The 23,003-nt window shown below is 46.5% G+C and overlaps 1 protein-coding gene across 3 annotated transcripts in view; it reads left to right on the forward strand.

The window, feature by feature from the left end:
- Positions 1-22,521, forward strand: part of LOC134337653 (sorting nexin-27-like) — a 64,250-nt gene extending 41,729 nt beyond the window's left edge. For all 3 annotated transcript variants that reach the window (XM_063032846.1, XM_063032859.1, XM_063032853.1), the window contains 6 exons: positions 9,420-9,509; positions 10,593-10,742; positions 14,708-14,836; positions 15,899-15,958; positions 20,154-20,216; positions 20,953-22,521. In XM_063032846.1, coding sequence (XP_062888916.1) covers positions 9,420-9,509; positions 10,593-10,742; positions 14,708-14,836; positions 15,899-15,958; positions 20,154-20,216; positions 20,953-21,000 — 540 coding nt within the window. In that variant the 3' untranslated portion in view covers positions 21,001-22,521. The remainder of the gene's footprint in view (positions 1-9,419; positions 9,510-10,592; positions 10,743-14,707; positions 14,837-15,898; positions 15,959-20,153; positions 20,217-20,952) is intronic.
- The last annotated feature ends 482 nt before the right edge of the window (positions 22,522-23,003 follow it).

Below are 23,003 nucleotides of genomic sequence, written 5' to 3' on the forward strand. Positions count from 1 at the left end.
TATTGTCCAGCATTCTGAGCCATATAACATAACTGGATAAATGTAACATTTCAGTACTCTGAGGTGGGTTGTCATGCCTAGTTTAGTATTGGTCAGTATATTCTTCATCTTGTAAAGGTGTCTGTTGCCATCCCTATTCTTCTTTTGATGTCCGTGTCGCACCTGCCATCTGATGTGACCCAGCTTCCTAAGTAGCAAAAGTTCTGTACTTGTTTTATGTCTTCCCCGTTTATTCTCAGCCTGCAGATAGGATTCTCCTTTTTGGATATCACCATACATCCTGTCTTTTTGCAGTTGATAGACAGACCTATTTCTGCACTTTGTTTAACATCTATATCAATTAAGTTTTGTAGTTCTTCCTCCGTACTTGCAATTAACACAGTGTCATCTGTATATGTGAAATTACTGTATTACTAATTCATCAGGACCTGCTGCCTTTCCTTTCTTCTTATTTATTGCATTACGAGCTTCGGATTTTAAAATACTTGGACCTTCAATGTTTTTCTTTATTTCTGGTTTTTCGCCTCGATTTTCTTCAAACAATTGCTGAATATACTCAATCCATCTTGTTCATAATCTCATCTTTTTCCATGATAATGGTAGATAGGATAAATGCAAGCAGGCTTTTTCCACTGAGGTTGGGTGTGACTACAACTGGAGGTCATGGCTTAAGGGTGAAAGGGGAGAAGTTTAATGGGAACATGAGGGGAAACTTCTTCACTCAGAGGGTCGTGAGTGTGTGGAATGAGCTGCCAGCACAAGTGGTACATGTGAGCTCAATTTCACCGTTTGCGAGAAGTTTACATAGTTATATGGGTGCAGATGCAGGGTATGAAGAGCTATTGGCCCAGTGCAGGTTGTTGGGAGTCGGCAGTTTAAATGGTTTCGACTTGGACTAGGGAGGCTGAAGAACTGTTTCTATGATGTACTTGTGTATGACTCTGACTCTGACTCTGACTCCGACTCCATCAAGGTAGCAGCAGGATATTCAGCCGACTGTTAGATCATTGATAGATAGATATACTTTATTGATCCCGAGGGAAATTGGGTTTCGTTACAGCTGCGCCAACCAAGAATAGAGCCTAAATATAGCAATACAAAAACCACAAACAATCAAACAACAAAATGCAAACTATGCCAGATGGAAAATAAGTCCAGGACCAGTCTATTGGCTCAGGGTGTCTGACCCTCCATGGGACGAGCTGCAAAGTTCGATGGCCACAGACAGGAACGACCTCCCGTGCCGCCCAGTGTTGTATCTCGGTGGAATGTGGCCTAAGTCCAACAATAAAAAGTTCAATATCCTGTCTACAAACACGTTCCTCAATTGTAATATGACCCAGATTGCACCATCTGTTGTTAACCAGAACAGTAAGCACCTAACTCCTTTACGCTTACCGCTCTCAGTGCACTTCTGGTCAGCCCGAATGGTCTGGAAGCGGTCCATGGAAAAGATTTGAACGGGTATGTCCTCGTGCAGCCCCGTTCCAGTGAGCAGCCAGCATGGTTTTGGAGGTGAAACTGTATCTGAGAAATTAACCCAAGTCCTATGAGAATGTAACAGGGTGGGTCAGGAGGAACAAGCTGAGTTTTGGAATCGGTTCAGTAAAATGAACAGCCAGCACCATTTTCCCAGAGCAGTGAAGGACATCCTTTTAAAGTTTAAGGGAAATGTCAAGGTAGTTTTATTTTACACAGTGATTGGTGCTTGGAACACACTGCCATGGTGATGGTAGAGGTTGATACATTAGGGACATTTAAAAGACTCTTAGATAGGCACATGGATGTAAGAAAAATGGAGGGTTATGGGCAATGTAGGAAGAAAAAGTTAGATCGATTGTGGAGTAGGTTAAAAGGCCAGCACAACATAGACCAGAAGACAGGAGCAGAATTAGACCAATCTACTCACCATGTCTGCTCCACCATTCTGTTGTGCCTGATTTATTATCCCTCTCAACCCCATTCTTCTGCCTTCTCACTGACTCCCTTACTAATCAAGAACGTGGCAACCCCCGCTTACATATACCCAATGACTTGGCCTCCAGAGCCATCGAGCAGAATTCCCTCTGGTCCTAGACTCCCCCCACTATAGGAAACATTCACTCCATATCGGCCTTCCAATATTCATTAGGTTTTAATGCGAGTTTTCACCCCCCCCCCCAACTCTTCTAAACTCCTGCCAGTACAGGCCCAGAGCCATCAAATGCTCCTCGTATATTAACCCTTTAATTTACAGGATAATTCTTGTGAACCTCCTCTGGACCCTCTCCAAATTCAGCACATCTTTTCTTGGATAATGGTGCCAAATCTGCTTACAATACTCCCAAGTCAACTACCGAATTTTGAAAGGACTAGATAGGATGGATGAGGAGAGGATGTTTCCTATGGTGGAGGTATCCAGAACTGGAGGGCACAGCTTCAAAATTGAGGGGTGCCCTTTTAGAACAGAGGCAAGAAGGAATTTCTCTTCAGCCAGAGAGGAGTGAATCTCTTGAATGCTGTGTCACAAACTGCAGTGAAGACCAAGTCTGTGGGTGTACTTAAGGCAGAAGTTGATAGTTTCTTGATCGGTCAGGGCATCAAAGGATATGGCGAGAAGGCAGGTGTATGGGGCTGAGTGTGATCCAGGATCAGCCGTGATGGTATGGCAGAGCAGACCCAATGGGCTGAATGGCCTAATTCTGTTCATATGTCTTATGGTCTAAGTGCAGTCTGACCAATGCCTTATGAAGCTGCAGCATCACATCCTTGCTTTTATATTCTAGTCCTTTCGAAATGAATGTTTACATTCTTACCACTTTCTTACCACTGACTCAGCCTCAACCTCAACCTTTAGGGAATCCTTCACAACGTCCCTTTTCACTTAAGATTTCTGAATTTTCTCCCTGCTTAGAAAATAGTCTATGCCTTTATTCCTTCTGCCGAAGTGCAAGACTGTACACTTCTCTATATTGTATTCCATCTGCCACTTCTTTGCCCATTCTCCTAATCTATCCGAGTTCTTCTGCAGACTCCCTGCTTCCTGAAAACTACCTGCTCCTCCACCTATCTTTGTGTCATCTGCATACTTGGCCACAAAGCCATCAATTCCATCATCAAAGTCATTGACATATAACATGAAAAGAAGCAGTCCCAACACCAATCCATGCGGAACACCGCTAGTCACCAGCAGCAAACCAGAAAAGGCCCCATTATTTCCACTATTTGCCTCCTACCAGTCAGCCAATCTTCTATCCATTCTAGTATCTTTCCTGTAAGTCCATGGGCTCTTGCTTGGCAGCCACATGTGTGGCACCTTGTCAAAGGCAACATCCACTGACTCTCCTTTGTCTATCCTGCCTGTTAAATCCTCAAAGAATCTCAACAGATTTGTTAGACATTGTGGGCCGAAGGGCCTGTACTGTGCTGTAGTGTTCAATCTCCTAAAGATACCACATCAAGTTCAAGTTTGTTGTCATGGTCAGATGATCCCAGGGTATAATTGCCATTAAAATCTGTTTTTTGCAGCTACAGCGCAGTTCATTACAAACATAACAAACTTAAGTTAATGTAAACAAATTAATTAGAATTAGATTTATTAATACTGACATGTCATGATATTTATTGTTTTACAGCAACAGTACAAAGCAATTACTATAAATTATAATAAGAATATATAAGATATAAATAGTGAAAAAGTAGTCAGATAGTGTTCATGGCCCATTCAGAAATCTGTTGGCGGAGGGGAAGAAGCTGCTCCTCAGTATGGGTCTTCCTGCTCTTGTACCTCCTCCCTGGGGGTAGTAAAGAGAAGAAGGCATGTTCTGGATTGCGAGAGTCCTTCATGATGGATGCCTCCTTTTCAAGATCTCCTCGATGGTGGGCTGGCTAGTGGCCAAAATGGGGCTGGCTGTCTACAAGATTATCCATGAAATAAATATATTAGTGCAAGTTGAAAGGGAAATAGAAAGTTATCGTGGAAGAGGCCAGCATGCTGTTGGGGTTTGTGTTGGCGTGGATAGGCAGTGGCTCACCAACACAACTCAGTCAGCACAAAGGGATCACTTTCTGACTGATGGTTAGTAACAACTGGGGCCTCACCCACTCACTATTTGTGTGACTGTTTAATGGAGGAAACAAATACACTGATTCGACAAAATTATGCAAGGTCGTAGTCGCAGAAGTAGGTCCCTTTGCCCATCTAACCGGCCGTACTGTTCCATATGATGATGGCTGATCCGTGCCTGGGCTCAGCTCCTCCTGTACCAGTTCCCCATTGCCCTCATGTCCCTAAGCTTCTGAATGTTTATTTACCTGTCAAGATCTAGCCCCCACCACGCTGCAGGGTATCCCACAGGTTCACTATCTCCGTGTGGTCATAGGGAGAACGTACAAACTCCTTACAGACAGTGGTGGGAGTCAAACCCCAGTTGGTGATCGCTAGTGCCATAAATGATTGTGCTAACTGCTATGTACTGTGCTATACCGTGCTTGTTGCAGGAAATGGGAAATTTAAAAAGGAGAGCCTGTTGGGACTTTGTTTTAAATTGATTAGTTATTTAGGCAATTGGCAAGGATCAATAAAAGGAAGTCGGGTATAAGCAGAATGGCCATTGTGGTAGTGGGCAGGTTTGGAGGCAAACTCTGGGGTGAGGTTTTGCTCAAGTTTATCTTTATTTATTGTTGCAGAGAGAGAGCAGTGAGAATGGTAGTGGTGTGCTCCTCTTGCTTGATGTTGGAGTCAGGGAGATCTCCCTTGTCCCTGATGACTATACCTGAAGAAATGCGAAAGCAGCAGGGTTGTTGTCATGGGTGACTTCAGCTTCCCTAATAGTGATTGCCACCTCCTTAGTGCAAAAGGTTTAGATGGGCCAGTATTTGTTGATGTGTATCCAGGAAGGATTCCTGACATAATATACAGTATGGATGACAGGCTGACTAGAGGAGAGGCCTTGCTGGATCTAGTACGAGGCAATGGACCTGGCCAGGTGACAGATCTCAGTAGATAAGCATTTCGGAGGCAGACACCACAACTCCCTAACCTCTAGCAGAGCAGACGTAATGGAAAAATATTTAATTGGGGAGAGTGAATTATGATGCTATAAGCCAGTACCTGGGAACATAAATTGGGAACAGAGAGTACTGTGCAAACATCTTAGGCACCCTAGATTTATTATATAAATTTTGTTTTAGATTTTTTTTTGTCTTCTGCAATAGTGTGTCTATAGAAAACAGCAAATTTTAGATTTCCAAGCATTCATTTTCCAAAGAAATTAAATGTTACAGAGAATTTTTTTCTATTTTGTGAAAGGAAGTAACATATTAAATAATAGTAAACAACAGGAATTCTGCAGATGCTGGAAATTCAAGCAACACACATAAAAGTTGCTGGTGAACGCAGCAGGCCAGGCAGCATCTCTAGGAAGAGGTACAGTTGACGTTTCAGGCCGAGACCCTTCGTCAGGACTAACTGAAGGAAGAGTGAGTAAGGGATTTGTAAGTTGGAGGGGGAGGGGGAGATCCAAAATGATAGGAGAAGACAGGAGGGGGAGGGATGGAGCCAAGAGCTGGACAGGTGATAGGCAAAAGGGGATACGAGAGGATCATGGGACAGGAGGTCTGGGAAGAAAGACAAGGGGGGGGGACCCAGAGGATGGGCAAGGGGTATATTCAGAGGGACAGAGGGAGAAAAAGGAGAGTGAGAGAAAGAATGTGTGTATAAAAATAAGTAACAGATGGGGTACGAGGGGGAGGTGGGCATTAGCGGAAGTTAGAGAAGTCGATGTTCATGCCATCAGGTTGGAGGCTACCCAGACAGAATATAAGGTGTTTTTCCTCCAACCTGAGTGTGGCTTCATCTTTACAGTAGAGGAGGCCATGGATAGACATGTCAGAATGGGAATGGGATGTGGAATTAAAATGTGTGGCCAATGGGAGATCCTGCTTTCTCTGGCGGACAGAGCGTAGATGTTCAGCAAAGCGGTCTCCCAGTCTGCGTCGGGTCTCGCCAATATATAAAAGGCCACATCGGGAGCACCGGACGCTGTATATCACCCCAGTCGACTCACAGGTGAAGTGTTGCCTCACCTGGAAGGACTGTTTGGGGCCCTGAATGGTGGTAAGGGAGGAAGTGTAAGGGCATGTGTAGCACTTGTTCCGCTTACACGGATAAGTACCCGATGCAGTATATCACCCCAGTCGACTCACAGGTGAAGTGTAAAGATGAAGCCACACTCAGGTTGGTTCTTCAAAAAGTCCTTCCAGGTGAGGCAACACTTCACCTGTGAGTCGACTGGGGTGATATACAGCGTCCGGTGCTCCCGATGTGGCCTTTTATATATTGGCGAGACCCGACGCAGACTGGGAGACCGCTTTGCTGAACATCTACGCTCTGTCCGCCAGAGAAAGCAGGATCTCCCATTGGCCACACATTTTAATTCCACATCCCATTCCCATTCTGACATGTCTATCCACGGCCTCCTCTACTGTAAAGATGAAGCCACACTCAGGTTGGAGGAAAAACACCTTATATTCTGTCTGGGTAGCCTCCAACCTGATGGCATGAACATCGACTTCTCTAACTTCCGCTAATGCCCACCTCCCCCTCGTACCCCATCTGTTACTTATTTTTATACACACATTCTTTCTCTCACTCTCCTTTTTCTCCCTCTGTCCCTCTGAATATACCCCTTGCCCATCCTCTGGGTCCCCCCCCCTTGTCTTTCTTCCCAGACCTCCTGTCCCATGATCCTCTCGTATCCCCTTTTGCCTATCACCTGTCCAGCTCTTGGCTCCATCCCTCCCCCTCCTGTCTTCTCCTATCATTTTGGATCTCCCCCTCCCCCTCCAACTTTCAAATCCCTTACTCACTCTTCCTTCAGTTCGTCCTGACGAAGGGTCTCGGCCTGAAACGTTGACTGCACCTCTTCCTAGAGATGCTGCCTGGCCTGCTGCGTTCACCAGCAACTTTTATGTATGTTGCTTATATTAAATAATAGACCACTTTTCTAATAAAAACTTGATGACTTTGTAGGTATATAGCCCAGTACATGATTAAAAGATAACAAACAGGATGGTGATGATCAATGGCATAATGAGTTGAAGGAACAAGACTGGGCGAAGGACAACCAAACTAAAAGGTGAAGGTGTGGCAGACATAACAGTTTAACCTTCAAATCATCAATTCTTATCCCACGGCAAGAGTGAACACAGGAGCAAGACGCAAGGTGGTTTATCCCACTCTGCAAGGTCTCTCCCAAGCAGACATTTTGCGGCAGACAGGAGTTTCAAGATGAGCTGTCTAAGCTCTTCTGAAGAAGCACAAGGAGATGTGCAAGGTTGAGGATCAGAAACGCAGTTGTCAGCCGAGGAAACAGTGCAGCAGATGAGGGATACATCAAACAGATGTCCCTTCTAAATCAGAAGTTGTACAGCACTGCTATCAGCTCTAAACTTACAGAAACCACTGGAACCCAAGTACACCCCTCTACAGTCCGAAGAAGTCTTGTCAGAAGTAGTCTTTATGGAAGGGTTGCTGCCAAAAAGCCATTCCTCCAAAGTGGAAACAGAGCCAAGTGACTCACTTACACACAAGGATTGGGGTGGTAAACAATGGCAGAAAACAGAGACACCTCCTTCTCCTTTAGAGAGAGAGAGAGAGAGAGCCTGTGGTATGTTGAATACTGGGTGAAATGCAAAGTCTTGGGGGTAACTGCAAGTCTGTGTCTTTGCTGTTGCTTTGCTCACGCTTGAGTGTTTGGTGGCATCTGTCGATGCATTTTTTTGTGGTGGGGGGGAGAGGGGATTGTTGCTTGCTGCTGCTTACACACGGGAAGGAGGGGAGCTGGGAGGGGGGACTTTGAGGTTCTGACATTTAACTGTCATTCATTCTTTGGGGCACTCCTCTGTTTTCGTGGATGGTTGTGAAGAGAAAGCATTTCAGGATGTATATTGTATACATTTGTCTGACATTAAATTGGACAGACCTTTGAAATGCTCTGGACTGATGAGTTAAAATTTGAGCATTTTGGCTCAAGCATGAATCACTCTGTCCATAGAAGAGCTGGAAAGCACTACGTGGATGAGTGTCTGCAACAAGCAGTGAAGCATGGTGGAGGTTCCCTGCAGGTTTGGGGATCTATTTCTGCAAATGGAGTTGCTGACCTGGTCAGAACTCAATGCTGAAAAGTACAGGCAGATTCTCATCCATCATGCAATACCCTGATGGATGAGAGGCCTCTGACTGGTTCCAACTTCATTCTGCTGCAGGATAATGACCCTAAACACACGTCCAATGTTACAAACAAATATCTTCAGTGAGAAAAATAAGGAGTTCTGCATCAGATGATATGGCCTCCACAGAGCTCTGATCTCAACATCATTGAGGCTCTCTGGGATTAGCTGAAGAGTCAGTTTCAAGCGAGACGGCCAAAATCTGCAGAAGAACTGCGCCAAGTTCTCCAAGATTCTTGGAACAACCTACCAGCTGATATTCTTATAAAACTGCTTGACAGTGTACCTAAGAGTATTGATTCAGTTTTAAATCAGTTTTAATGGCAAGGGATTTAGTTTTTTACTGTTTACTGCTCTTAATGGTAATTTTTTTGATATTTAGAAACTTTTCATTATTTTTGAAAGCGTCTTTGCTTTCCAGAATACTTTTATGTGTGTCTAAGAGTTTTGCACAGTACATGTTTAAATGGAGGAGAGTGAATTATGATGCTATTAACCAGTACTTGAGAATGTAAATTGGGAACAGATATACAACAGTAATATGGAGGTTGTTTATAGAGCACTTGCTTGGGATTCTGGGTAGGTTTGTCCCATTGAGTCAGTGAAAGGATGGTGGAATGAAGGAATATTTGGTCAAGAGGAAGAAGGAAACATACTTAAGATTTAGGAAGCAAGGGTCGGATAAGGTAGCCAGGAAGGAACTTAAGAAGGGACTTAAAAGAGCTAGAAGGGGACATGAAAAGGCCTTGTCGAGTAGGATTAAAGAAAACCCCAAGGCCCCAGTTCCATCACTGATTCTGGACACTGCACTGAAAGGAAGATATTCAGCCTTTAAAGGTTTGCCAGTGTTGTCCCAGGAATAAGACACCCCAGTCCGTGGGGTGAACGGAGGAATCAAGGCTGTTCTCCTTGTAGCAGAGAAGGTTGAGAGGAGATTTAAAGGATACGTCCTCAATCACAGGTGGTTTGTAAATAAGAAAGAACTGCCTTCAGTGACAGTAGGTTCAGTGAACTGAGGAAGATTTTTATGCAGTATATTGGAAGTAGGTTCAATGGGAAGGCAGCAGGATAAATGGGAGAATAATTGGTGGGAGCAACAATGGCTGAACTGGGTATCAGTAGATTCTAACTTGTTGGACAGAAGATACATGCAGAGGCTTTACTTTCTGATGATTTTATTCCTGTCTTGGAATCTTTTGCTCCAAAAGGCCGTTGAAGACGTGAAGCAGGGCTCCGTCAAGCTGGGTGAGAAGACGTACCAATTGCAGAGACTGGCTGAGCAGCGCAAGATGGTCATGGTAAAAATGTGCTTTCATTGCCGTCTGCTTACCATTGTCACTGGGGTTTCAGGGCCCGCAGTATTACTGTGTCGCCTGTTGATGTGTATGCTAACTGAAACTAGGATTAGAGATTTGGGATTCAAAATCTTGATTTCAATGGTTTTGGATTAGAAGTCTGATTTAGACTGAGTTGGACTCAGATTGCCAGCCTGGTACAGTGGAATTTACGTAGAATTGATTGGAGAGAATTTGTCAGTCTGGGGTCACTCCAGAACTGGTCTGTGATAGCTGATTTAGCACTAATGGTCCAAAGCTGTGTCCTGATAACATAGAAATGAGAGACGAGATACAGCTGCTGTACCCGCTGGAGGAGCTCAGTGGGTGAGGTGACATCTGTGGAGTCAGAGGTGGTTGTGTTCAGGTGGAGACCCTGCCTTAGGGTAACTAACGACACGGAGCTGGTTGGGTTGGTATGGGTGGTTCAGCATGTTGGCTGGAAAATGTTGATCCCTGTGGCCCTGATGACTTTGGTTTGGTCAGTCTGTGATTCCTGATCCAGTGTTGGTCAGTCTGCGAGCAATGTTGTAGGGATGGCCGTCCTATGCTTGTTTAGGGCGTGTGGGAGAATTGGTGCAATTGGTCTGGTGGGAGGAGGGGACGACTGTGCTGTGATTAGACTGGTGGGGGTGGGGGTGGGGGGGGGGGAGGGAGTCGGCCAGGCTGAAATTGATACGGCTGGGGCCGGCTAGTCTGCAATTACTCCAGTGGGAGGTGTGTGCCAGGTTGCCATGGTTTTGAGTCTTGCTGGCCAGGCTGCCATTGGCCTGGCAGTGGATTTCGCTTGGCCAGGAGTGGTCTGGGCTTAGTCCAAACTGAGCTGTGATTGGTTCAGGATGGGTGTCTGCCCAGATGTGATTGGTCTAAGGATGATCCGAGTTGGGCTGTGGTTGGTGTGGGGATGGCCCCGGCTGGGCTGTGATTGGTGCGGGGATGGCCCCGGCCGGGCTGTGATTGGTGCGGGGATGGCCCCGGCCGGGCTGTGATTGGTGTACCATTAACCTAGCAGTGCTGTACTCTTATCGCATCTCTCTCCGTTCTCAGTACCTGAACGTGGTCCGCAGCTGTGAGGGCTACAACGAGATTATCTTCCCGCACTGCGCCTGTGACTCCCGACGGAAAGGCCACGTGATCACTGCCATCAGCATTAAGCACTTTAAACTGTATGCCTGTACGGAAGCCGGGGAGCTGGAGGTGGGTGCGATGAGGGGAGGGGTGTAGGAGATGAGCCGCTGTGGTGAAGCGTTGTGATGGGGAGGGGTCTGAGTCTGTTCCATTGTGGGGATCTGCAAGTGGTGGTGCTCCGCTGCGGCTTGTGTCCACGATCGCGTTGATTGTGGCTGTGAATGTGAGGGGTGAGGTCGGACAGAACGCTATGTCTTGTGGTCGGTGCACACTGTGACAATCGATGCAGAGGGTAGAGACGGAAATTCAGAGCAGGGGAGGCCATTTGGCCCTTACGCATCCCCCATGTTCAATAAGGGAGTGACTGATCCTTTCCTTCACTGCCCTGGTCCTCCACTCACCTGATATAGAAACATGGAAACATAGAAAATAGGTGCAGGAGTAGGCCATTCGGCCCTTCGAGCCTGCAGTGCCATTCAGTATGATCATGGCTGATCATCCAACTCAGAACCCTGTACCTGCCTTCTCTCCATACCCCCTGATCCCTTTAGCCACAAGGGCCATATCTAACTCCCTCTTAAATATAACCAATGAATTGGCCTCAACTGATTCCTGTGGCAGAGAATTCCACAGATTCACCACTCTCTGTGTGAAGAAGTTTTTCCTAAAAGGCTTCCCCTTTATTCTGAAACTGTGACCCCTTGTTCTGGACTTCCCCAACATTGGGAACAATCTTCCTCCATCTGGCCCGTCCAATCCTTTAGAATTTTATCTAATGGTTGTCTCAATACTTTTGTTTCCTATTTGCCCCACTGGATCAAGAATTCCAAGAAATGGTGAAGATACTTCTCTGGTTTATGAGCCTGCCCTTTAACCCGAGCCCATGACCAGATAGGCCAGTTAGCCTGCCTTCAGTGGTTGGGAAGATGTTCAAATCCATTATTAAGGATGAGGTTTAGGGGTACTTGGAGGAATGTGATTAAAAATAGGCTGAAGTCAGCATGGTATCCTTAAGGGGAAATCTTGCCTGATAAATGTGTTGGAATTTTTTTAAGAAATAACAGACAGGATAGATAAAGGAGAGTCAGTGGATGTTGTTTTCTTGGGTTTTCAGAAGACTTTTGACAAGGTACCGCATATGAGGCTGCTTAGCAAGATTAGATTCCGTGGTATGATCCTGACTGGCAGGAGTGTGTGAACAAAGGGAGCCCATTCTGGCTGGTTGCCGGTGACTGTGTTGCGACGTTGCGACTGCCTCCTTTCACATTATATGTCAATGATTGAAGTGATGAAATTGTCTTTGTGGCGAGGTTCACAGGTGATGCAAAGATAGGTGGAGAGATCAGGTAGAGGAAGCAGATTGTCCACAGAACGACTTGGGTAGGTTAGGAGAATGGGCCACGAAGTGGCAGGTGGAATCCAGTGTATGGCCATACACTTTGGTAGAATGAGAAAAGGCTTTGACTATTTTCTAAATGGGGAGAAAATTGAAAAATCAGAGGAGCACAGAGGTTGATTCAGTGGTAATGACGGCAAATGCAATGTTAACATTCATTTCAAGGAGACTAGAGTATAAAACCAAGGGTGTAATGCTGAGGCTTTATAAGGCACTGGTCAGAACACTTATCACTTGGAGTCTAGTGAACAATTTTGGGCCCTTTATCAAAGGAAGGATATGCTGAAAGGGTCCAGAGGAGGTTCAAGGATTAATTTATGAGGTGGATTTGATGGCTGTGGGCCTGTACTCGCTGAAGATCAGAAGAATGGGGGGGGGGGAATAACAGAAGAATGCTGAATATTGAAAGTGGATGTGGAGAGGACGTTTTAAAAGTGGGTTGTTTTGCACCTGAGGGTACAGCCTCAGAATACGTGGTAGTCTCTTTAGAACAGAGATGAGCAATTTCCTTATCCAGAGAGTGGTGAACCTGTGGAATTCATTGCTGCAGGTGGCTGTGCAGGCCAAGTCACTGACTATATTTTGAATAGAGGTTGCTACTTTTTTGATTAGTAAGGGTGTCAAAGGATATGGGGAGAGGGTTGAAGGGAATAATAAATCATCCATGATATAATGGTGTTGGCACCTGGCCAAGTGGTTAAGGCATCGGTTTAGTGATTTGAAGGTCGCAAGTTCGAGCCTCAACTGAGGCAGCGTGTTGAGGCCTTGAGCAAGGCACTTAACCACACGTTGCTCTGTGACGACACCGGTGCCAAGCTGTATCGGCCCTAGTGCCCTTCCCTTGGACAACATTGGTGGCGTGGAGAGGGGAGACTTGCAGCATGGGCAACTGCCAGTCTTCCATACAACTTTGCCCAGGCCTGTGCCCTGGAAACCTTCCAAGGCGCAAATCCATGGTCTCATGAGACTAACAGATGCCTGTATAATGGTGGAGCAGACTCAATGGGCTGAATGACCTAATTCTGCTCCTATGACTTGTGCTCTGATAGTAATGAACTCCGTTAAAGTTGAATGCTTCGCCTCTTCAGATGTTTGCTCTGGTTTGAGTCCCATCTGCTGATAGAAGTGGCACTGCAAAGGGGTACTGTTTTTAAAAGATGCAAAGGGAATTCAGAGAAGATACAGCTGTACTTCTGTCACCACTAACGACCTTGTCCTGAGGTGTGCAGTGGAACAGAGGGACCTGGGGATGCAGGTACACAGTTCCCAAGAAGTGGCCATATGCGGAGACAAGGTGGCGAAGAGTGCATTTGGCACTCTGCCTGTCATCAGTCAATGCGCTGAGTGCCGGAGATGGGACGTCATGTTACAGGTGTGCAAGACATTGGTCAGACCGCACCTGGTGTATTGTGTGCTGTTCTGGTCGATCAGCTAGAGGAAGGATGTCATTAGACTGAAGAGGGTGCAGGAACAATTCACGACAGTGTTACTGAGACTGGAAGGTACCGGTATAATGAGAATATTTAAAAATTCGTCTCTTGTTCTTTTCTGATTTAGTATTCAGAGTGTCTACAAACAAAGGATGGTCTTGTACACATATTCAAGCTTATAAGAAATTACTTTATTAACTCTTAGCACTAGTTGCAACCCGGCCTAAGAGAAAATTCCCACAAAATAAATTACCTTTTTTTTAATAAACGCAACACACATCAAAGTTGCTGGTGAACGCAGCAGGCCAGGCAACAGCTCTAGGAGGAGATACAGTTGACGTTTCAGGCCGAGACCCTTCGTCAGGGTCTCGGCCTGAAACATCGACTGTACCTCTTCCTAGAGATGCTGCCTGGCCTGCTGCGTTCACCAGCAACTTTGATGTGTGTTGCTTGAATTTCCAGCATCTGCAGAATTCCTGTTGTTTACCTTTTTTTCTAATACTTGTTTTTCAAGACTCCTTTCTCTAACACTTTCTCATGGCACCCAACCAGGCAGTACCTGTACTTGCAAAGTTACTTTCCCCTTCCCAAACATGTTTTTTGGCTCCTGTGTCTTTATGTTCTTGGGTTATCCACTCTCTGCAGTGTAGACTGGTACTCACAATATATTCTCAAAACATTGCTGCATTACAGACTAACACCATTTTGCCTTACAACTTCCATTTTGTGTTACACATTCGAGCACATACCAAGCAGGAATCAAACCTAACTCTTTCCTTACAGGGTGATTGAGTGAAATGAAGTGGGTAGACAGGCTGAGAAGTGACCTTGTAGAGCTATATAAAATTGATGAGGGGCAAAATAAGGTGGACGGTCACAATCTTTTTCAGAGGGTAAAGTGATATAGAAGTAGAGAGTGGTTTTAAGGTGAGAGGGGGAAGATTTTCCACACATATGCTACGAGCTGTCAGAAGATCTGGTAGAGGTGGGTACAATAGTAGCACTTGGACAGATACATGAATAAAAAGGTTTTAGAAGGATATGGCCCAAATGCAGGCAAATGGCACCAGCTGACATTGACCCATTGATCAGCATAGATGAGATGGGAAGAAGGGCCTCCGTCTATGTTGTGTCACTGTATGGTTCTGTGATGGCCGAGCAGTACAGAAACCCATAACCATCTCATCCCCTTCACGTTTGGTCTCCAGAATCAGGTCATCATCTTCGAATGGGGAGAGATGCAGCGATGGGACACGGATGAGGAGGGCATGGCGTTCTGCTTTGAGTATGCCCGAGGCGAGAAGAAGCCAAGATGGGTGAAGATCTTCACGCCCTATGTGAGTGGCACTGGGGTCTGGAGAAGCTGTGGTGGGGGCAGGGGGTGTGAGAGCACAAGGCTTCCAGAGAGGTAGAGTCTTGACACTGGTGCTACATGTGCTGTCGTGAAGGGACTGAATGTTGTGTGGGGGGTGGGAGAGGGGGGCTGTGAATATGGATTGCTGGAGGGTCATGGTCCCGCTGTGGTACTGAGGGAGTGCACTGACAGGGCAGCCACCTATCATCCCACAGTGGACAGGTCCCCTCTCCCTTCCACTGGATGGGAAGAAAATGTCCCCTTGGAACTCCTTTGCCCTCTCCATAACAAGTGGCAAGATCTCCTGGTGGCCACTGATTTCAGTTCGACTTCCCATTCCCATACCATATTAGTCCAGGATCTCTGTTACTGCCACGATGAGGCCAACTTGAGTTGGAAGAGCAATGCCTCATGATCCTTAGGGGTAGCTTTCAACCTGATGTCATGAACATTGATTTCTCTGGCAATTTCTCATCCCTCCCCTTCTCTTTTGTTACATTCCCCATTCTGCATCCCCTCTCACACCCTCTCTTCACTGCCCATCACCTCCCTCTGGTGCCCCCCCTCGTTTCTTACGTGGTCCTCTGTTCTCTCCTGTCAGGTTCCTCCCTCAGCCCTTTACCTTTTCCTCTCAGCTTCTTACTTCATCTTAAACTGCTGTCTCACTTTGGTCTCACCTATCACCTCCCAAATGGTCTCCTTCCCCCCACCCGCTGCCTTATCCTGGCTTTCTCCCCCTTCCTTTCCAGTCCTGACTAAGGGTCATGGCCTGGTTAAAAATCAGCTGTTTATTCCACTGTAGATGCCAAGTTTCCCCAGCATTTTGTGTGTGTTGTTCAAAATACCCCCTGTAGTTTACTCCATTCACTGCCCCCCATCTCTCCCCCCTCCCTCATGTGCATCCTGGGTACAGGTCATTGAGCCCCCTAGCTGTATGGTGGGGTTAGGGACGGGTCAAGCATTGGTCAGAAGCCACGCTGCTGTTTTTCCCCTACAGGACTCTGGTACGTTACACTGACACTCTGTTGCCCCCGTCTCTCTGCAGTTTAATTACGTGCACGAGTGCTTCGAGCGGGTCTTCTGCGAGCAGAAGTGGCACAAAGAGGTGAGTGCGGTGGTCGGGCCTTCTGGATGTTGAGAGGCCAATGCCATCCCATACCTGGCATGGCTTAGCTTAGCTTTAATTGAAAGAGTGAACCAGGAGAGAAGTTTCGCATGGTGGGAGCGTCTAAGAGCAGAGGACACAGCCTCAGCCCCAACCTGGGGGCCACAGACCTCCTGCCTAATGGTCCAATGCATAAAAAAAGGTTCAGAACACCTGGAATCAGGTATCCTTTAGAACAGAGATGAGGAGGAAGTTCTTTAGCCAGAGAGTTCTGAATCTGGAATTCATTGCCAAAGACGGCTGTGGAATCTATTGGGTATATTTAAGATGGCGGTTGATAGATTCTTGGTTAGTAAGAGTGTCAAAGAATTTTATTTATTTGGAGATATAGTGTGGAATAGGCCCTTCTGGCCCTTTGAGCCGTGCTGCCCAGCAACCCCCAATTTAACCCTAATCTAATCATGGGAAAATTTACAATAACCAATTACCCTACTCCGTAAGTCTTTCAACATGGGAGGAAACTCGAGAAGATTCACTAGAATGATTCTGGGAATGAGAGGGTTAACATATGAGGAACGGTTGTCTGCTCTTGGACTATATTCCTTGGAGTTTAGAAGAATGAGGGGAGACCTCATAGAAACATTTCGAATGTTGAAAGGCATGGACAGAGTGGATGTGGCAAAGTTGTTTCCCATGATGGGGGAGTCTAGTACGGGAGGGGATGACTTAAGGGTTGAAGGGCGCCCATTCAGCACAGAGATGCGAAGAAATTTTTTTAGTCAGAGGGTGGTGAATCTATGGAATTTGTTGCCACGGGTGGCAGTAGAGGCCTAGTCATTGGGTGTATTTAAGGCAGAGATTGATAGGTATCTGAGTAGCCAGGGCATCAAAGGTTATGGTGAGAAGGCAGGGGAGTGGGACTAAATGGGAGAATGGATCAGCTGTTGATAAAATGGCAGAGCAGACTCAATGGGCCGAATGGCTGACTTCTGCTCCTTTGTCTTACAGTCTTAAACTGGAGTACCTAGAGAAAACCCCCCACATTCCATGGGGAAGGCATACAGAGACTCTTTACAGAGGATGCCAGGACTGAACTCTGAACTTTGGCACTCCAAGGTGTAATAGTGTCATGGTAACCATGGAGGTCAGATTATGGAGTGAAGGCAGGAGAACAGGGCTGAGAGGGAAAATAAATCAGACGTAATTGAATGGTAGGGCAGACTTGATTTGCTAGATGGTCAATCCTGTGCCTATATGTTGTGGTCTTTAATACCAACAAGGTCAGTTGGTTTTAAAGAGCACAACCATCTGTCCCAGTACAGATTGCTGTTGTAGACTGGGATGGGCTGACACAGGCCTCCCCACACCAGTCTGGGTGTGGGGGCAGTGGAGGCCTAAGGTGGATTGATGGGCAATAGAGCAAACAGGAAGAACGGTGCAGAATAAGTTGGGAAGACCTTGAAAACAGTGTCTGACAGAGGAGGATTCACAGACCGTGCAAAGGGATGTAGTGACTCAGAGCAGAACCTGAGTCAGCTTTATCATCGCTTACATACTGTATATTGTGAAATCTGTTTTGTGGCAGTAATACAGCAGGACTTTAAACATTAACATAAGTTACAGTAAGGAACAAAATAAGTAACTGAAAGAGGAATACTGAGGTAGTGTCCAGTGTTTTATGGAACTATTCAGAAATATAATGGTGGAGGGGAAGAAGTTGTTCTTAAAATATTGAGTATGAGTCATCAGGGTCCTGTACCTCCTCACTGGTGGTAGTAAGGAGAAGAGGACACATTCTGGATGGTGAGGGTCCTTGGTGATCGATGCTGCCTTCTCGAGGCATTGTCCCTCAAAGCTATCCTCGATGATGGGGAGGGTTGTGCCTGTGATGGAGTGGGCTGAGTGTACAACCTTCTTCCGCCCTTCGATCCTGTCCATTGGAGGCTGCGTACCAGGCTCTGATGTAACCAGTCAACATGCTCTCCACACTTATATCTGTACAAATTTTCTGAAGTCTTTGCTGATACACCAAATAATCTATCAAACTGTGCCTCCCCCACCATACCACAATGCTGCCCAGGGAACCTCCTGTGTGGGACTGTGCACAAATCCTCTGGCAATCCTGTCCACGTATATTGGTATTGTACTGATAAATGTACCAAGATACAGTGAAAGCTTGTCTTGCATGCTGTTTGTACAGATCAAATCATTGTGCAAGAATAAGGTGGATCAATAACAATGTAAAGTGTAAAAGTGCAGGTAAATGATAACCTGCAAGATTATAATGCGATGGACTGTGAGGCTAAAAGTCCATCTTATTGTACAAGAGGTCCACTGAAGAGTTTGAGAACAATGCGTAGAAGCTGTCCTCATGCTTTCCGGTTTTTGTATCTTTTGTCTGATGGGAGGGAGAGGAAAGAATGCCCGGGGTGGGTGAGCTCTGTACTGAGGTAGTGAGAAGTATAGACGGAGACTCTGGAGCCGAGGCTGACTTAGTGATGTACTCAGCCGTATTCACAGCTCTCTGCAGTTTCTTGTTACATGCAGAGCAATTGCTGTACCAAGCTGTTACAATGCCCATAAAAAGTATTCAACCCTTTCGGAGTTTTCATGTTTTATTGTTTTACAACATTGAATCAGGGTGGATTTGATTAGGCCTTTTTTTTTGATCAAAAACTTTCATGTCAAAGTGAAATCAGATGTTAACAAAGTGAGTGATCTCAATAGCTACAGATATAGAACAAAATAATTGATTGCATAATTACTCACCCCTTTCAAGTCAGTATTTAGTCGATGCACCTTTGGCAGAAGTTGCAGCCATCAATATTAGCTTTGCACATCTGGACACTGCATTGTTTCCCCATTCTTCTTCACAAAACTGCTCAAGCTCTGTCAGATTGCACGGGGATCATGAGCGATCAGCCCTTTTCAAGTCCAGCCAGAAATTCTCAATTGGATTGAAGTCTGGACTCTGACTTGGCCACTTCATGAATTTAACTTGGTTGTTTTTAAGCCATTCCTTTGTAGCTTTGGCTTTATGCTTGGGGTCATTGTCTTACTGGAAGACATATCTTCTTACAGACTGCATCAGGTTTTCCTTCAGGATTTCCCTGTATTTTGTTGCATTCATTTTACCCCCTACCTTCACAAGCCTTCGAGGCCTACCACAGTGAAGCATCCCCACAGCACGATGCAGCCACCACCATGCTTCACGGTAGGGACGGGGTGTTTTTGTGATGTGCCATGTTTGGCCTTGCACCAAACATCGCATTTAGTCTGATGGTCACTAAGCTCAATTTTAGTTTCGTCTGACTATAGAACCTTCTTCCAGCTAGCTTCGGACTCTCACACATACCTTCTGGCAAGCTGTCGCTGAGATTTCATGGTGTGAGTTTTTTTTTTAACAGTGGTTTTATCTTTGCCATTCTCCCATAAAGCTGTGACTGGTGAAGCACCCAGGCAACAGCTCTTTGTGCAGTCTCTCCCATCTCAGCCGATGAAGCTTGCAACTTCCTCAGAGGGGTCTCTTGATGGCCTCCCTCACTAGTCCCTCCTTGCACAGTCACTCAGGTTTTGAGGATGGCCTGCCCTAGGCAGATTTACAGCTGTGCCATATTCTTTCCATTTCTTGATGATTGACTTATCTGTATTCCAAGGGATATTCAGTGACTGAAATTTTCTTGTATCCATCTCCTGACTTGTGCTTTTCAATAACCTTTTTGCAGGAGTCTTGGAGTGTTCTTTTGTCTGCATGTGTAGTTTTTGCCAGGTTACTGACTCACCAGCAGTTGGACCTTCTAGATGCAGGTGTATTTTTACTACAATCAATTCAAACACCTTGATTGCACATGGGTCTCCAAAAACGACTCTCTATTTAACTGAATATGTGACTTCCAAAACCAGTTGACTGCACCAGTGATGATTTGATGTGTCATATTAAAGGGGTAAATACTTAGGCAAACAATTATTTTAAGATCACTTTGTAGAGAATGTGTTTTCACTTTGACATGAAAGAGTCTTTCTGTTGATCAGTGTCAAAAAAGCCAATTTAAACTGACTGTGATTCAATGTTGTAAAACATGAAAACTTCCCGGGGGGTGTGGGGGGGGGGGGAAAGGTGTGAACACTTTTTATAGGCACTGTGCACCCTCAGCTGCCAGTCTTCTGCTCTCATCCCCACCTCCTCTCTCCACAGGTTGAAAATGAGACATCTGATAAGGACAACAAGAACTGTAACGAGGACAACGTGTGCAGCAAGGCAAGTGCCTGGGCTAAGAGGGGGGCTGTTATCAATGGGGAAACAATTCCAGTGACCAGCTCGCCTGCCGAGGAGGGCTGGTGTGCTGGTGTGGCAGGACAGCTAGTGCCTGGTTCAGGGGGTGGTGTTAACACAGAGGGTGAGTGCAGCATGTCATTGACCTTACTGCTACTGACCTGGGGGTGGAATTGTCCATCCCCTGCACCGGCATGGACAAGACACAGGCAGCTGTGAGGAGAACTACCAAGTCACAATGAAAACCAGGGGTTGCAGGGAAAGGGGTAAGCACTGAATCTCGTCTGCAGGTCAGGCAGGACAATGTGGAGGGAACTTCAGACTGTGTCTGACCCTGGGAGTGTGTGATGGGATGACATGGAGGGAGCTTGATTCTGTGTCTGACCCTGAGAGTGTGATGGGATGACATGGAGGGAGCTTGACTCTATCTGACCCTGGGAGTGTGTAAAGGGAGTTTCACTATATCTGACCCGTGTTGTTTACATCACCATTCAGAACTCTGCATTTAATTATTTTGCCTCCTCAGAGGAGGTGCATTGCCTTTTCTGTCCTGGTGTTAGTGCAGAAGACACTAACACACAGTGTGTGTATAAACAAGTACGTGCATGTGCAAGGTGTGGGGGGGGGGGGGGGAGAAGGAGAAGGAGAGAGAAAAAAAAAGAAAAACTTTTCAAGACCCTACACTGACTCTCACCTTTCTCTCCCCCCCTTCCTCCCTTAGAACATCTTCCAGATCCTGCGATCCCAGCGTAGGTCAGCCAGCTCTTAGCCCTCTGTTGGCTGTCGATGGGCATGTGTGCTGGCCGGGAGCGACAGAGGAGAAGCAGATGAAGTAACGTGAAGCTGTTGCTGTCCTGGGCTTGTGAACCCATCTGTCCAGACCTATAGGATCACACCTCAAATCCTCTTTAATCTGTCAGGGGGAGACATAACCAAGGAGGAAGTATGCTCTGGTGGTTGGGGTGGCAAGCTGCTGGCTGAGGTGCCCTGTTCATGGGGTGGGTACACTTCCCCAGGTCCAGTCTGTGCCTCCCAACTCTCGAATGTGCCACCGTGGCGGATCTCTTTCCCAGGACACACAGACACCCTCACACTTACCATTCCCCCACTGGCTCACTCTCCAACCCTCTGCACTTGCCCCTGATTGTGGGGTGGGAGAGGTGGCAGGGGTTGGGGAAGGTGGTGGGAGGTTGCCCATTGCCAAGGAAGGACCAGAAATAGGAAGAGGTGAGGTACATTCTCATCACCTCTCCCCACCTCCTTCAGCAACTGGGGCTTAGGGTGACACCTCCACTGAATGACTCCCTAACCTTTTGAGTGCCAGTCCACATTCCCTGCCATCCAGCCCATTAGTGGGTGGGGTATCTCAACTGTCTGTTCCCTCTGAGCACTCCCAAGTGGTCTGATCCTCCTCTGTGGCCCCATACAAGCCGATGGAAGGGCTGGCTGGGTGAGGAGTTAATTTGGTACCTGACTGCCTCTGCTGCAAGATCCTACCTGGCACTGAGTTCTGTTCGGTCCACTGGCCCTGTAATGTGCTGCCTCTTCATGGCCTGAGGTGACCGTGTGTGGGTGAGTGAGTTTCCTGCCCTGGGTACAACGATGCGTGATAGGCTCACCAGTGAAACATTCACAGGGTCACTGGGTCCTGAGCAGTAAACTCCTAGTGCAGAACCAGGCCCAGTAATCACCATCCACTTGTGCCATTCCCATTTCCCTCTCCCCACATTCTCACCGATTCCTTCCCAGATTCTATGCCTCACCCAAATACTGAGGGGGACGATTCGCAGCGGCAGATTAACCCCCTGACCCTGCACGTCATTGGGATGTGGGAGGGAATCGGAGCCTGTGGGGGGGGGGGGGGGGGGAGAACCCACAAGGTCGCTGGAAGAATGTGAAGACTCCACACAGACCACTGGAGGTTGGGATCGAATCAAATCCAGGTCTCAGACAAGCTCCGGGGTCTCGTGGTAGGGACTGGGAATTGTCACTGCCCGGCACTACAGCACTGTACCCCAGCCAGTGTTCACAGTCACTCATCCCTTCTGTCCTATCCATTCCATCAGGAGTTGTGACTGAGCGTGGATCATCGATATCATAGTCAGAGTTATATTGCACGGATGCAGGCCGTTTGGCTTCATTTGTCCGTGCTAACCTTCCAGTATAAACCTTCAGTTGTGTTCAAAATCCCTAACAACACTAATAACTTCATCTGTAAAAAGAAAATTACCAAAAATGAGGTTCATTGTAATTAAACTGTAACATATTTTAAATAAATCTGATTTTTCTCTGCGGTTCTGAAGGTTAGTAATGTTTTCTCATTGGTTCCTGAATTGTAGGAGGCTGAGTAGTGACCTTAAAAGGTAGACTGATAGGAAGGGTTTATGGGATTATGAGCCAAATGTAGGCACTTTGGTTGGTATGGAAGAGTTGGGCTTATGGGCTTGTTTCAGTGTCTCTGGAAACTCCTTTCCAACCTGCTGACCAGCTGCAGTGTCGGGGAGCTTTGTATTAGACAGCATGGAATTACTGAGCATAGGTATTCCAGAAGATTTCTTCACCTTGGCCAGAATCCCAAGAGGGTATTGTCATTCCCAGTTTCTGCAGGCTAGTGTCCTGCATTCAGTAAGAGACCCATCAAGGTTGTCTGTCTTTGGTTGTCTGCGCTGCCAGGGTGAGGCCAAACCTCGACTGCAAGAACAACATTGTGTACAGAAATTTGGTCACCCTTTTATGGAAAAGACATGAAGAACCTGGAGAAGGTGCGCAAGA

Source organism: Mobula hypostoma, chromosome 2 (assembly GCF_963921235.1).
Source record: "Mobula hypostoma chromosome 2, sMobHyp1.1, whole genome shotgun sequence".
Classification (NCBI taxonomy): Eukaryota; Metazoa; Chordata; class Chondrichthyes; order Myliobatiformes; family Myliobatidae; genus Mobula; species Mobula hypostoma.